Source organism: Emys orbicularis, chromosome 23, assembly GCF_028017835.1.
Source record: "Emys orbicularis isolate rEmyOrb1 chromosome 23, rEmyOrb1.hap1, whole genome shotgun sequence".
NCBI lineage: Eukaryota > Metazoa > Chordata > Testudines > Emydidae > Emys > Emys orbicularis.
The window spans coordinates 12,311,208-12,326,593 of NC_088705.1; the positions used below are offsets into that span (position 1 = coordinate 12,311,208).

The 15,386-nt window shown below is 59.6% G+C and overlaps 1 protein-coding gene across 1 annotated transcript in view; it reads right to left on the bottom strand.

Moving 5' to 3' along the window:
- Positions 1-13,091: 13,091 nt before the first annotated feature.
- LOC135893860 (mitochondrial peptide methionine sulfoxide reductase-like) overlaps positions 13,092-15,386 on the bottom strand; it is a 41,938-nt gene continuing 39,643 nt past the window's right edge. The window contains exon 6 of the mRNA XM_065421816.1: positions 13,092-13,268. Within this exon, the coding sequence (XP_065277888.1) occupies positions 13,092-13,268 (177 nt within the window). The remainder of the gene's footprint in view (positions 13,269-15,386) is intronic.

Consider the following 15,386-nt stretch of genomic DNA (forward strand, 5'->3'; position numbering starts at 1 on the left):
TCTGGGTTTGTCTGCACCTGCAGCCATCACACCCCTGACTGCAGTGTAGACAGACCCTAAGACGCCAGGGTTCTGGCTGCACTTTTAAAACTGAAACGTAGCCTCTGTCTACCGTGGCGGCCAAACCATTTTCAATGCCAGGAATCGATGCCTATTGCCTGCCATGGGTCATCTCCCAGTGTAGAGAAGGTTATCTGAGTCCTTGGTGGCTTTGTGAAGCCCAAGAGTCACATAACTAGCTTCTGCTCTGAGTCCCACAGGGGTACGGCTGAGTGCCCGGAAGCCAACAGCAATCTCCACCTGATCGGGTAAGCCAGGTGCATGGCTGGTTTGCACTGCAGGCATGCGGGGGCTTGATGCTTTCAGTGGGTAGTTTGTGGGGGAGGGCTCCCCCCGCTTTTCCTGGAGAGGGTCGGTTGTTTGACTCCAGTCTGGAGCTGTTAGTCAGGACTGTGCTGTTTGGGCATGTGCCCCCTGTGAAGGTTCCCCTATGACTGGCAGCTGTAAGGGAGCCAGAGCCCCTCCCCAGGCCTGAGGGGCAGATGTCACCTCCAAGAGCCCAGCTAGGGGGAGGGATGGGCTCTGTGCCTGGGGAGCCGGGAGGAACTGGCTGGCCAGGGGAGCACTGGCATGGCCATGCCTGGGGTTCACACTCCTGCCAGGCAAGGGCAGCGCCAGCCAGGCGCCAGCCTGCCAAAGCCCCAAGGTCAGGATTTGGCCCATAGTGACGGGGGGGGGGGAAATCCTAGGAAATCAGGCTCCTCGGCGGTTGCTAGTGGAATACGGAGCCACCGATCCACACCCAGCAACAATGAACTGGGCGGACTCTGAGCAGCGTCTTCCTAGTAGACAGGTGTGAACGTTAAAAAAAGGAAAAAGACACATGGCATTAATGGGCCCCCTGGTTAGTTACTTTAGCACGCAGGGGGGGGTCTAGTGGAGGGGGCAGTGGGCTGGGCACCAGGAGACCAAGGTTTTATTCCCAGCTCTGCCAGGGGCTTTGGGCAACTCATTCCCTCTCCCACGGAAGCTCTTTGGGGAAGGGGCTGGCTCTCACTCCGTGTCTGTGCAGCACCTCGTGCACTGGGGCCCCGATCTCTCGGCACTGCTGGAATATAAATAATAATACGGAGAGGCCAAGGAGCAAAATGGGCCTCCAGTGTGACAGAGCTCCTGTAACAATGATTCTTTTGAGCCACTTGGCAGGGCAGCCCGGAAGCAGCTTGCCCTGGCATTGCCCACGCTTACTGCAATGTGGCAGCTCCTCTTTGGAGACAGGCCCCAGCAGCATCTTCTCGGCACCCGCCCGGCAGCATCTGGGTTCCTTTATCAGATTGGATCCCTGCACAGCTGGGGAGCAGAGCGTCTGTGAGCGAGCGCTGTCTGTCTCCACGCGCAGAGCTGGGGGGGGGTCGGTGGTGATGCAGTACGCTGCAATGCTGGAGGAGAGCTGGGGAGGGGCTGAGAGCCGACAGCAGCTGAAATCACCAGGGGTAGGCCGATGGAGTCACAGCAAGGGACCGGGAGAATACAGCCCTGCTCCTCCCCAATGCCTTGTTCCAGCTGCAATAGCCGCACATGCCCTCTCAGCCCCAGAGAGTCATTGGGCACAGGTTGCCTTATGTGGTGACCTGCACAGTGAATTGGCCCCGGCCTCATCTTCCAACCTCTCCCGACAGGGTGTAGCTGGGCACATGGCTGGCCTGAGACACCCTCAACGCCACGGCCCGGCTGCAGCTCCCGCTGCTCCTTGCCCCACTGAGCGCCGGTGCCAGGCAGCCTGCAGCAGCAGTGTTTGCATTGGAGGAGAACCCAGCCACCTCTCCATGGGCAGCCCCCCTCCGCCTGGGAAGGGGAGAGCAAAGGGACATACAGGCAGGAAGTGCATGGGGCGTGGGGCATGACAGCACAGCTCTCCCTTTGCTCTGGTACATTGCCCATCTCTCCCCTCGCAGGTGGGTACGATTTCCCATGGAAGCATGGCCTACTGGTTAAACCGGCGGGCTGGGAGTCAAGCGATTTGTGTCCTGCGCGTGACTCACCCTGCAAACCTGGGGGAGTCCTGTCACCGCTCAGTGCCTCAGTTTCCCCATCTGGAGGTGACAGTTATCTGCCCCAGGTGGGTGCTGGGAGGATGACTGTGTTAGTGCCAGGGAAGCCCAGGAGGGGAGGCCCACAAAGCCTCTTCTGTAGGGCATTGTGCTCTGCTACTATGGCTCAAACTCCCCCCGCCACACAGCTGAGGTTTTTCTTTTTAAAATGTACCCTAATTACCCCGGGGCCAGTGCAAAGGGGTGGAGCTGACACTGGAGAGTGAGGGTCACTCCCCCATAGCAGGTGTGGGCGGGAGAAGCTTCCCTCACCTGGACCCTATCACTCTGCCTCCCCGAGTGAACCGGAGGGGAGAGGGCAGTCTGGGTGATCCCTGGAGGGCTGGGGGGCCCCCCAAAGAGACCCCCCGTAGCCATCCCTCCACAAAAACGTAAGGAGGGGGAACGCTATGAAAGAACTGGGATCAGGGAATTACTGGGGCAAAGAATGCAAAAAACAGGCAGGGCCAGGGGGGCTGGAACAATTTGTACAGTGGGGGAGCTGAGAGCCATTGCACCAAACTGCAAACCCTGGATATCATGGCAACCAGTTCCAGCCCCTGTGGGCAGGGGAGGTCATCGGAGAACAACCAGGGCCCGAGGGGGGGACACTGAGCAGAACCCTGCCCACCGGCCGCTGCACCGAGCCAGAATCCAGCAATTGGTGGCTGTGCCGCCCGACGTGGGGGGCCGCGGGACGTTGCCCACACTCATTCCTTGGCCTCTGTGCTAACGGCAGGGCGCCAACGAACACCCATTGGCGGTGGAATGTGCGATGTCAACGCCCGTCCTCAGGCACCGATTTGAGCCGCCACCAGCCTCCTCCCCTCCGGGTCCCCAGACGGTCACAAGCCGGGGAAGTTGAACCTAGAGGCGAACGAACTCCATGCTCCTTCGGTTCTGCCCTGTCCTGAATGCCAATTTAAAGGGGCAGCGTCCCACACGGTCTCTGACGTGGGCATCGACTGGCCAAGCCTCGCATGGGAGGAAGGCCCCGGCCGCTTGCTCAGACCGCAAGCGCGCCGAGGTGGGCCTCTGAGTTCGCGCCTGAGCTGCACCGGCTCGAGGGCAGGTCGCACGGAAACAAGAAGCGCGTCAGGAAAGGGGGGGCTGCCGCCGTGCCGGCTCCACACAGGACGTGAGTGGGCGTCAGCGAGGCGCTGCTGCTAGCCCAGCGCTCGCCGGAGCCCCGGCAGCTGCTTTCCTGGTAACTGCGGCAGCTGTGCGAGGGCACGTGGGGGGCCGGGGAGCGCCGGGGAGGGGAGGGGCGTGCGTGGGCGGGAGGGGAGGGTGTGGGTCGCGGCTGGTCCAGCGGCAGGTGAGTGGGAGTGGAGGAACGGGGCTCAGAGGAGCAAACAGGACGCCGCAGAGATCAGATTACTCACCTCCAGCTGCAAAGCGCAGCAGCTAATAAAAGACTGAAGCTTCCTGTTGTTCCCTCATTAACACCCTCCCCGCCCCCCCCCCCAAGCCCCAATGTACAACGCCAGCTGCAGCGAGAGAGGCATGAGAGACAGACACACCACCCAGGGACAGCGTATGCTGAGCAGGCCCGGCCTTCACGCTCACTTCCCCAAGCGGGGTCAAGGGGCATTGGCCGAGGACTCGGAGAGCCTGACACTAGAAAGCAGAGGGCCTGTGGTGCTCAGCCCAAGGGGTACGCCCGGGACTGGCCCAGCAGTGCCTGCTGCACGCTGGTCGAGCTGCGCCGGCAGGCCTGCGACTCAGAAGGACCCAGCCGCATTGGTAGAGATCGAGCCGCGTGTGCCAGGCCTGGCCGTTGCTATTGGTCTATCATCTTCCTCCAGGGCTTTAAACAGAACTCCCCCCCCAGACCCATCCCCCCAAAGGGATCGGAGTTCCCGTTGCAGACTCAGATTAAAGCAAGGCGGCAGCCCCGGGTCTCCCTGCAGCCCCAACGCCTGCCTCAACTCGCCCGGCCCGAGGCAGCTCCAGAGGTGCCTTCAATGGCTAGAATATGGTCACCGTGTCAAAGAGTTCCCCCCACCCGCGACATAGCCAGGACTGACGTGGCGGGGGGGCCATTCCTCCAGAAACACAGTGCCTGGGTCACTTGGCCCTTGGGGACGTCCGGGTGTGGGAAGAGAGGCCAGGTCAAGGAGCCAGCCGCAGCTGCCTTGCCATCCTGGAGGGCTACGATCAAACAATACAGCTGTGGAGGGAGGATGGACAGGCAGTTTTCTAGGGAGCTTCCCTGTAAACCAGGGTCAAATACTAGCTCCATCTCCACCTCCCATGCAGCTGGCTGGGCCGGGAGGGCCGGGTCCGTCAGCTTCCTGAGGCGTTCCCGGGACAGACACGACCACACCCTGAATCGAAGCACCCCACGGCTCCAGACTCAGACCCAATGCTGGGCTCATTGGAGCCTCCCTCAGTCATTTGGCAACACCCAGAGCTTCCAACCCATTGCGCTAGGTGCTGTACAGACACACACTCCCTGCCCCAAGGAGCTCACATGCCACCAACAAGACAGGCAGAGGGTGAAATAAGGTGTACATCTAACAGTGCGGGTAAGTCACCACTCGCGGGTCGTGGTGAATTCTCCTTTTACAATCAAGGCAAGGGTTAGCTGTGCCAGAAACGATTTGCCTGTGTCAGACTGGCTGGTCCCTTAGTCTTTGAATCTATGGACCAGACAGAGGGAGGAGGTGACTTTTTCCAAGGTCAGAGAACAGACCCCAGACCTCCTGACTCGCAGGCCTGGACCCCTTCCACTAGGCTACACTGTCTCTCTAAGCAGCCACCCACTGCTAGCAGCTCAGCTGCCCTCAGGGGAAAGTTTGGAGCCAGAGCAGTGGGGCCCCTCCCTACACGCAGTAAAACAGCCCAGGTGCTCTACCCACCCCTTGAGAGAGCTACATGCCAGTAGATCTTCCCATCGCCCCTCCTGGCCGCAGGCTCTGACTCACCCTCCTCCCATCTCTCGTGCACCTGTCTCTCTCTCACACGCACACTTCCTGTTGTGAATCACCTGGAGTTTCCAACCAGCACGGGGCGTTTGAGCTTCTAACCTCAATTGACAGGCTGTTTTCCTGGGGCGGGCATGTGCTCTTTTTCTTCTTCCATTTAAAGGACACCCGTCAGCAATTGTTCTGAACTGGTGGCTGGTGCAGAGACACAAGAGGAGAGAGACCCATCGGCTGTTGCCAATGGGGCAAGGACAAATTCGGAAGCCAAGGCAACCAGGGAGTCTTTTTGAAATGACCCTTTACGGATTCTGAAGGGAACCCGCCTGGTGCCAGACACCTGCCGCACTGACAGGGCAGATTGAGGATGGGCAGCTGCGCCCGTCAGCCATAAAGCAAGGGTGGCCCAAAGGCTAGGGCACAACGCAGGAGGCCTGGGGTGATGAATACAGTAAAGGCCTGGAGGTGCTCAGCTGCTTAGGGTAACAGGGGCCAGGCGCACTCACCCAGCTGGGCGTTTGGATGGCCTGTAGAATGGGGCTGGGGGGTGGTTGGTACAATTGGGGTATCATAGAATCATAGAATATCAGGGTTGGAAGAGACCTCAGGAGGTCATCTAGTCCAACCCCCTGCTCAAAGCAGGACCAATCCCCAACTAAATCATCCCAGCCAGGGCTTTGTCAAGCCTGACCTTAAAAACCTCTAAGGATGGAGATTCCACCACCTCCCTAGGGAACCCATTCCAGTGCTTCACCACCCTCCTAGTGAAAAAGTTTTTCCTAATATCCAACCTAAACCTCCCCCACTGCAACTTGAGACCATTCCTCCTTGTTCTGTCATCTGCCACCACTGACAACAGTCTAGATCAGGGGTAGGCAACCTATGGCACGCGTGCCAAAGGCGGCACGCGAGCTGATTTTCAGTGGCACTCACACTGCCCGGATCCTGGCCACCGGTCTGAGGTGGGCTCTGCATTTTAATTTAATTTTAAATGAAGCTTTTTAAACATTTTAAAAAACTTATTTACTTTACATACAACAATAGTTTTGTTATCTATTATAGACTTATAGAAAGAGACCTTCTAAAAACGTTAAAATGTATGACTGGCAAGCGACACCTTAAATCAGAGTGAATAAATGAAGACTCGGCACACCACTTCTGAAAGGTTGTCGACCCCTGGTCTAGATCCATCCTCTTTGGAACCCCCCTTCAGGTAGTTGAAGGCTGCTATCAAATCCCCCCTCACTATGGGGGAGAGGAGAGGCCAGGGAAAAGGGGGTTTCGTGATTAGGGACTGTCTCACTAGTCACTGGCCTCCTACCAGACACCCGCCCTGTTCTGCTCCACTACGCGCCCAAACTCCATTTCCCCCAAGGGTTCAGGACCGGGGGCTACGCAGGGTCTCGCTGTTTCCGATGCCATCACGCCCCTCTCGCAGACATCGGTGCTGCAGAAGCGTTGGTCAGTGGCCAGAGCACAGGAGGCCTGGGGTCTGCTCTACCACCAACTCATGGTGCGACCACGGGCCAGTCCCCCCCTGGCTGCGTGCTTTGGTTTCCTGGCAAGTGGGGATGAGAGAGTCCTTCGCTTCCTTTGTAAGTGCTTTGAGATCCAGCCATAAGGGGCCGTCAGCAGGCAGGGGGCTAAGCAAGTGTGTGTATGTGTGTGTGGGGGTGGCTGGGGAGGCCCGGCTGATTTACAAGGCCTGGCCCAGAGCAGGGTGCGTAACGTGGAGAGGCCAGGGCCTCAAGGCCCAGCTAACGAGCTTCACAGCAGGAATTGAGCAACTGCAGGTGGGGATGAGGGAGGAAATCTAGAGCTCCGTTTGATTGCACTGATGGCAGGGACTATCTGCTGGGCCCTTCAGCACCCAGGGGTGACAGTCGGGCCAGGGCAGGGAGGGGAGAGGCAAGGGGGCTAGGCAGGGCCGGTGTAACCACTAGGCGAACTAGGCGGCTGCCTACAGCGCCAAGATTTAGGGGTACCAAAAAGCGGTGTCCGGCGTCACGGGAGTCAGGTGAGCGGGGCAGGGCGGGGAGCGAGGCCTCCATAACAAACCCGCCCCGCAGCAAGGGGCGCCGCGCAGGACAGTCAGTGGGAGCCTGCGGCGGAGCAAGGAGGAGGCAGCCGGCCGGGCGCGGCGACCAACGTGGCCGAGGGACGGAGCCGTTGGGGGAGGCAGGACGCGGTCCTGAGTTCAGGTGAGCTTCGCCCTCCAACGCGCTGTGGCTGGGGCTGGGCGCAGCCGCCTCCTGGGGCGAGGGAAAGTGAAACTAAACCCCGCAGAGCGACGGAGGGGATAGGGCTGGCGCAGGTGCCGTTTCCAAACACCAATGCGGGGAGCCGGCCCTGATCCCCAGGGAGATCCTCACCTGCTCCCTGGGAGAGCCCGGCTCTGCCCTCCTTGCCCCCCCCCCGGAGGGCGAAGTACTCAGAGCCTGGGAACGTTTAGAGACCCTGTGAGCTGGGGGCATTCTCAGCCTCCTCCTTGCTTATAGGTTCCCCAGGGCCAGAAGGGACCGTTGTGATCATCTCCTCTGACCCCCTTGTATTAATTCTAATGAACAACGCCACATTATGCAGCATTCATTTTTGACAGTTTATAATAAGCGATGCTCTGGGGGGAGGGGGCGCAAGGTGGAAGTTTCGCCTAGGGTGCAAAATATCCTTGCACCGGCCCTGGGGCTAGGGCAGCAAAGCTGACCTCCAGCAAGTACAGGGCAAGTCCCCAGCCCCCGGGCAGTGTGAGCACCACGTCCCACCTCCTGGGCTCAGGGACACTGTGGCACACGGGGCAGGTGCTGTTGGATATCAGATGAGCCGATGGCCACCCATTCCCTGCTCCCGCGAGGCCTGGAGGGGTGGGTCAGGCAGCAGCAATCCTTGGCGCCGCCAAGGCTCCCACCTGTTCCAAGAGGCAGGCAGTGGCCCCAAGGGAGCTGGCCGGGACTCATAACACAGGCTCGAATGGCACCGCGTTCGCACGTGCCGGACAGCTGGGGGGGCGGGGGGGGGGGCGCAGGCCCAGCCCCAAGGACATGAAAGCAGGGAGTAGGGGTCAGTAGGGCACGGACAGAGAGGCCCACGGGCCAAGTTCACCCCTGCTGTAAGTTCGCTGACTTCAGTGGAGGTGGAGTTTGGTTCACTGGTTAAATGCGACAATGGTCCTCATCAGACAGTTAAACTAAAGTCCTGGGAAACACCCTCCCAGAGGCTTTCCCATCTCTAAGGGCAATACCCCCCCCCCCCCCCCCGCCCCCATGGCTCCCCGGGCAAGAACAGAGTCTGGGATCTTTATCTCTGACGGCTTACGCCTCTGGTGCTGGAGCTGAGGGAGAAACTCTACTAGCTGCTCACTGTAGTAGGCTCTTATCCTCTTAGGTGACTAGCTGAAGCCCGCCGCATGGGGCTGTAGCCCAGCGCCCCGAGCCCCGCCACCCAGGGCTGAAGCTGAGTCCTGAGCAACTTAGCTTTGCGGGGCCCAGGCACTTGCCTGGCTTGGTACCCACTCATGCCAGCTCTGGCTTTTATATGCAGGAAACCAGTTACTGTGGCACAGGTGGGCCATGGAGTTTTTATAGCATGTTGGGGGGGGGGGGGGGGGGCTCAGAAACAAAAAGGTTGAGAACCCCTGGCTAGTGGATAAAGCACTGGATTGGCACTCAGGAGACCTAGTTCCTAGCTCTGCTGCTGGCTAAGCGTAGGCAAGTCACTTCCCTCCCCATGCCTCAGTTTCCCCATCTGCAAAATACTTTGAGAGCTGCTCTAGAAGAGCTAGGTATTATTCTGTGGTGCTAAAGGTAGGGAAAGGGCACAGCCGAGTGCTGTGCAAGCTTCCGTCCTCCGGCATAGCCAACACACCTCCCTGCTGACCTGCTCCAACCCTGCCCTTCGTACCCAGAGACCCTTGTGCAGCAGAAACGCTCCATTGTGCAGGAGGCTTTCGAGAGGACCACCACTGGCGGGGGGGGAGAAGCCAGGCTGAAACCCATCCAACTCCTTGCATTGGTGACCTACCCTGTGAGTCACAGCCACAGCTGTGACATGCCCCAGCACTGATGCAAGCCAGCCCACACACCCTGAGCATCTACTCCACGGGGACTAGCTGCACCTGCTGAAAGATAAATAACCTGATTAACCCTTTGGAGGCTACAGGGATGGAACTACCTGTCCTCCCAATCTACAGAATAGAAGCATTAAGAGCAATTTGGGGTGGGGTGGGGTGGGGTGGGGGCTAGGCGAGCTTTTAGAAACAGAAAGTAGTGTAGATGGGCACAGAAATCTGGCTGAGATTGTCCCCTGTATTAAAGCCGGTTATAGATGGAGGAGGGAAACCCCTCCCTCCAGACACATGGCAGACCAAAGTGAGTCAATATCATTTTTATGGCAGACATAAAACCTAGGCCTGGATTCTCGGGCCGCTGCTCAAGGATTCCAGGGGCGGGGCACCTTCCCGGTCGAAGCCAGGCACACGGCAGGCTTTAATGAAGATGAATTCTGAGCCAGCCAATCTCCCACCCCCACCCCAAATCAAAGCAAAACCCACTCCCCTGCTTATCGGAATTCAATTAAGAGGCCTCTATTGAAAGCCCCTGCCTCTTACCCATTTTGCCCCCTCCACAGCCTGATTCACGGGCAGGGCGAGAGCTCTGAAAACACCCGTGTTTTATTTTTAAAGCACGCCAATAAATCCCATCGCCTACAAATGCTTAGGAGGGCCGGCTTATTCTAAGGAGGTTGGGGGGAGACTTGCGTGACTTGCTAGCCGTGGCTGCATTGAGCGGAGTGGCCAGTGTAACAGCACCACCTGCTGGCAGTGTGCCCACATCACCGCCATGGGGGAGTCCACGCCGGAGCCCAAATGAACAAGGCGAATTCCAGGGCAATGAACGGTTCAATCACTTGCCCCGATTCAGCCGTGGCCAGATTCCTCCCCCTCCAACTAATCCATCCCCGCCCCTACTTCTCTCCCCAACCCCTATCCCCATTAGCGGCCTTTGCACGTGAGACCGGCGCCATATGACACTCCCGTGCGGACGTGACCTTGGGATTTCTGCTGCCCGGTCGCAGACAGGGCCTGGAAAGCTGGCCTCAGGCAGAGAGGAAGATACGGGGCAGGCAAAGAGGAGGAGATCCACACGGAGGTGCTGAGGAAAGAGGCCGGCCTCTGGCCTAGTTTTGGGGTGGGGGTTGGCCCTAGGGGTCCCCCATTCTCCTGGAGAGCAGGGCTTTATGGTGAGTGGCAGCTGCTCTGCCGCGGTGCTTTAAGTGTCCCCCTGGGATGAAACATGAGGCAGGGGGAGTCCCCTTTTGCTGGGCCCCAGCCAAGGTAACTTCCACGGAGACTCAGGGCAGACAGGCTCCGCCAGACTTTCGAGGGAGCTTCGGTGGGTGGTCGGGTTTATGGCTCTTTTCCTCCTCCCACACACCAGTTCGGCCTCCCGGCCAAGAATCACAGCTCCTCGCTGCTGAAAGGAAGAGCCGCAGGGGAGCAGTCACTGCGCACGGACTGTACTGGGCACTATTGCCCTCTGCTGGACAGAATCAGAACTTCCCACCGGGCATGTCATAGATTCTATACTGCTAATGGGGATTCACCTCTGGCTCTAGAGGCAGGAGTCTGTGCTCTCAGGGCAGGAGGAACCTAATGGGAAATTGCTAGTGGCGAAGGGGTGCAGATAGCAAGAGCTATCAAGGATTCGTTACATCTGAAGCCCAGTTAACTCCCCCTTTCTCTACCCAAGCATGAAAGCCATGGGCACTTTACACTTGTGCGCTGAATGGGCAACGTCTTGTAACTGCACCACCAGGCACGGGAGCGGTGAGCAAGCCAGCGCCTTTGGCTGCTGGAGCCTGCTGTGCACTAGCCCTTTTACCCCAAGCCCCTGTAACATCACGCCCCCACCCACCCCCATCAGTCCTCAACCCAGGCTAGGAGCTGCATCAACGCAGAGACACCAACACATTCATCAGCCCAGACACAACACGAGCCCCTGCCGTCAATAAATCGATCCCTTCATTTATTCAGCGCAGCCCAGGAGACGCTGGATCATTGCAGAGGATCAAAATGGCACGGGGCCAATTATGAACAAGGCCGGCCCCACCCTGGTGAGCGTCAATTTAAACGCCACCTCTCTGCCCAGGGGAGTTCAACGCCCGCTCCCCCGCTGGCCGTAGGCAACACTGGCGCCGAGCACAGGGTCTCTTTGCTGGTGCAGACTGGGTGGTGGCTGCTGCTGTCAGGGTGGGGGAGAGGGGGGCTGGCCCTTTAAGGGGAGCTGGGCTCAGCCCTGCCTGTGCCTAGTTATCTGCCTTCCAGGTGGTGGGTTTGGGCATGGGCAGGGCAGCATGTGATGGGAGCTCAGGGGCAGGGCAGCCTGTCAGACGGAGCTGGCTGGGTTAGAAAGACCGGCAGGGGCTTCAGGGAGGACGCAGAGAAGAAGTTGATCTCTCGCCCAGCGAGAGGGCAAGGCCAGGCTGGCACTCACTGCAGTGAGGGGCAAGGAGCAAACTCTTCAGAGGGCACCAGCAGGCCCTGAGGAAGCAATTGGCATGCGGGGGTGGGGGAACTGCAGGTTCCTGGGGAACCGTCGGTGAAATAAGTGGCTGGGGGGTGTGCCACTGGCTGGGAATCCGGACGGAGGGGTGGGACCCCCAGGACCATATGAGTTAGGGCAGCCCCAGCAGGGAGCGCGGGAACAGCCCTAGGCTAGCATCGCTCCCCAGGCAGTGGGAGAGCAGAGAGTAAAGGACAGGCGAGCAGACAGCAGCCCACGAGATGTCTCTCCTCCCCTGGTAGGGTTCAGATCGGGAGGAGGTCGAACCAGGCACCAAAGGGAGCCCAGAGACAGCGAGTCAGGATTCAGTGACTGCTTTCCCAGTCCCCTGGGGCAGAGCCCATTACAAGCTCCCCCCACCCACGGCTGCCCCCGGGGCGCGTTAACAAACCCTGCTGCTCATGGGAAGGGCAGGGCTGCTGGTTGCTAACCCGGCCAGCACCTGTGTCCATTGCTCGGGGAGTCTCATTCTCCGGGCCACGGGGGATCCAGGAGACCAGTGGAGCAAGGAGAATTGGTGCTTTGGTATCATTGTCAAGGGTGATGGGGGGAGGGGGAGACTAGAGGCCAGGGCTAAGCCCCAGGACAGGGGACTTCTTGGCCTGGAGTCTAACGGCTACAAGTTAATAGGTCCCCGCTCTCTCCATGGGGAGGCCTCAACCACCTTCAGCGATGGCCCGGCTCCTTCTCCACCAGGGGTGAGGCTCCAGCTGGCAGCAGGGGCGGGCTGCAGCTTTCCCAGGGTGGTCTAGCAAAGCCAGGTGGAGAGAGCAGAGCGTTTGCTGCCTGCCCCGAGGTCCCTGCGTCCCCAGGGCTGGGCACCTCTGTCCAGACCCTCCCAAATCCAGCAGCAAAGGAGGCTGAAAACTCTTGGCCTTGCCTCACGTTGTGGTGCCGAGGTTGCCCCATCCCGCGGCCAGTCCATGTGTGACAGATGCTGTAATGGCCGTGGCAAGGAAATTCTTCAGGTGGTTAGCAAGCGAGTTACCCCCCTCTCCTATGCTCCAGCCTCCCAGTGAATCGAAGTGACCCCAGAGGATGCTCTGGAGGGAAGGGGGGGGCGTAGGTGTGAGCAGATCAGGACGAGGAGCCAGCAGCAGCTGGTGGTTGTGCAGGATCAGCTCCGGGCGGCTTCCTCTTCAATCAGGGCCAACGGGACCAGGGCAAGACCCCCCACCTCAGCCTGGAGGCAACCGCAAAGCGACCAGGACCGAGGGGTGATCTCTGAACCTTGGTGCCTCGCCGGGGCTCAGACCCAGAGCATGCCCTTGGACATCCCCAGCACTATGGTAACCATCCAGAAACGCAGGGCAGGAAGGGACTCAAGGGGCAGTTTCCCCGGTGCAGAACCCGTCACGTCTGTGAATCAGGCTGTCCAGCTGGGTCCAGAGGTGGCCGGGAAAAGAAAAGCCACCCTGCGCTCCCGATGGGCGCTTAAAATGAGGTACTAGGCTGCTTCCGTTCCCATGGCAACTGCTCGTGGGTGTTGATCGCCATGGCTCCCAGACATACTCCCTTCATGACTCTTGTTCAGCTGCGGGGCGGATGGGACAGGCCACGCTGGTCCCCTTTTGGCCGCAGTATCCCTTGGGGGTCTTGTGCAGGTACTGCTGGTGGTAATCCTCTGCGTAATAGAACTCCCCGGCCGCCTGGATTTCTGTGGTGATGGGCCCCAGCTGCCGTTTGGCCAGCTCCTAACGAGAGGAGACAGGAGGAAAGGATGTCAAGCTTAGTGCTCCTGGAAGGGGAGCAAGCGGCAACCCCAGCTGGAGACAGGCGTATAGGTTGACAGGCGTTGTGGGGGAAGCTCACAGGCTTCCCCGCTGGTCCAGTCCGGGAGCTTGGGGCAGAGGCGGTGATGTGATCTGGGGAAAGGAACCGCAGCAGGGACACCACCGGCAAACTCCAGGGGCAGCTAGTGGGAGAGAGAAATGACAGCAGCTACTGCTTCCCCTGACACCAGGACCCCTTCCCAGAGCAGGGGCGGGGGGCACAGGGACTGGCGCTGGGCATACGCAGCAGTAGGCAGGGAATCTGATCGGGGGGGAGGGGCGGGAAGCGTTTTCTATTCCCTTCCATTCAGGGACACTCTTGGCCAACAAGAGCTCCAGCAACGTGCAGCAGTTAAGCCCTGCAGCACCCCAGGGAGGCAGGCAGCAGGTGTGAACCCTGGTTTACACTGGTATATGGCCTTGGACGAGTCAGCTGAAGGCCTGGGAATAGAACCCAGGAGTCCTGACTCCCAGGCCCCTGCTCTGACCGCTAGGCAAGTCCCCCAAAAGGAACTTGAAGGAGTGGGCTAGGAAGAGACCTGCCAGCAACTGCTAGCCTCACTGGGAGACCTGAGGTGTTCGTGTCAAACTACCTCTTCAGCCAACACAAACCCTACCCACCTAGAGCTCCCACAGTACCTTCCCTGCCCGTCCAGCCCAGACGCCTCAGCGATGGGCCCACCGGGAACATGTGTCAGAATAACAGAACCGGAGCCGATGAGCACCAGCCAGGCTGCCAGAGAAGAAATGTAGGACTCGGGCTGCACCCGCCACCCCCTTTCCTTAGGCAGCCGCTGTCATCGCCGAGCCAACGGACAAGAACCGTGTTTCTGAGGGTTCTCCTCCAGCCCTGCTAGGCCCACACTGGATACCAATGGGAACTGTGCAGGGGTGGCAGTACACCAGACTGGCCACAAGGGGGCTGTAAGATACCCATTTCCCTAACGGGTTCTAAGCCTGGCTTGGCGGCTACCCGGCTAACACCCCCAAACAGAGGCATTACGTGAGCAAAGCCCCTGGTGCAGATCCGTCACCCCACAGTGTGTGTGTGGGGGGGGGAGGGGCTGGGCTCATGGGATCCCAGCAGGGAAGGAAAGAGGGGGAAGGGCAGGGCAGGCTGTGGGGTGAGAAGGGAGCAGTTCACCTCCACCACTAACCCCCCTCTGCAGGGTCTGAGCTCAGACCAAGCCAGGCCCCTCCACGCACGCTCTGCAAAACACCAGGCGTGCTGAGCAGAGAGCCGCCCAGACGAGGCGAGGGAGGGTGTCCCTGGGGCGCCCCTCTCCAGCCTGCCGTGAACGAACCCCTCTGCGTCTCAGACAGCGTCTCGCCGAACGCCTGCTCCGCCGCACCAGCCAGGCTCCCACCAGCGGGAGCAGCTCAGCCAGCAGACGTGGAACGACCGAGAGCGCCAGGATCAGCCCTTGTAAACCCAGGTTTCCAATGCAGTGTGGACACTTCAGCCAGGCCCCTCCACGCACGCTCGGGCTTACTGCGCATAGACATATTCTCAGAGTGCAAGCCCTTTGGGGCAGGGTCCGGACCGAACTATGTCCATACAGGACCCGGTACAATAGGGCACCCATTCCTATCGGCTATTTGCAAAGGCTCCTCGGTACCATTATTCCCATTTGGCAGATGAGGGGAAACTGAGGCCCCGGAGTCAGTTTATGGCAGAGACAGAATAGAACCCAGATCTCCAGCCGCCCAGCCCTGAGTTCTAGCCCCTGGACACAGCTACCTCTGAAAGGGCTGAACTGGCGGCTCCAAGAAAAGGAGGAACGCCGCTTGTCAGGGCCGCTGTCAATCACCCGCTGAGCCAAGCCGTGATGGGCGGAGGTGCTGAGAAGGGGGTTTTATGTCAGGGCGCAGGTATCTACTAGGAGGAGGAGGATGGAGAAGAGGAGGGGTTTGTCTCCAGTTGGGGGAAAGCCCCTTGGGGCTCCCATCAGCGCTCGCCAGTCAGCCAGCTCTTTGATGTGGGGCGCATCATTAATTGCATTAAAGGAGTCGGTGGCACTGGAGACTTTCCAATGGATG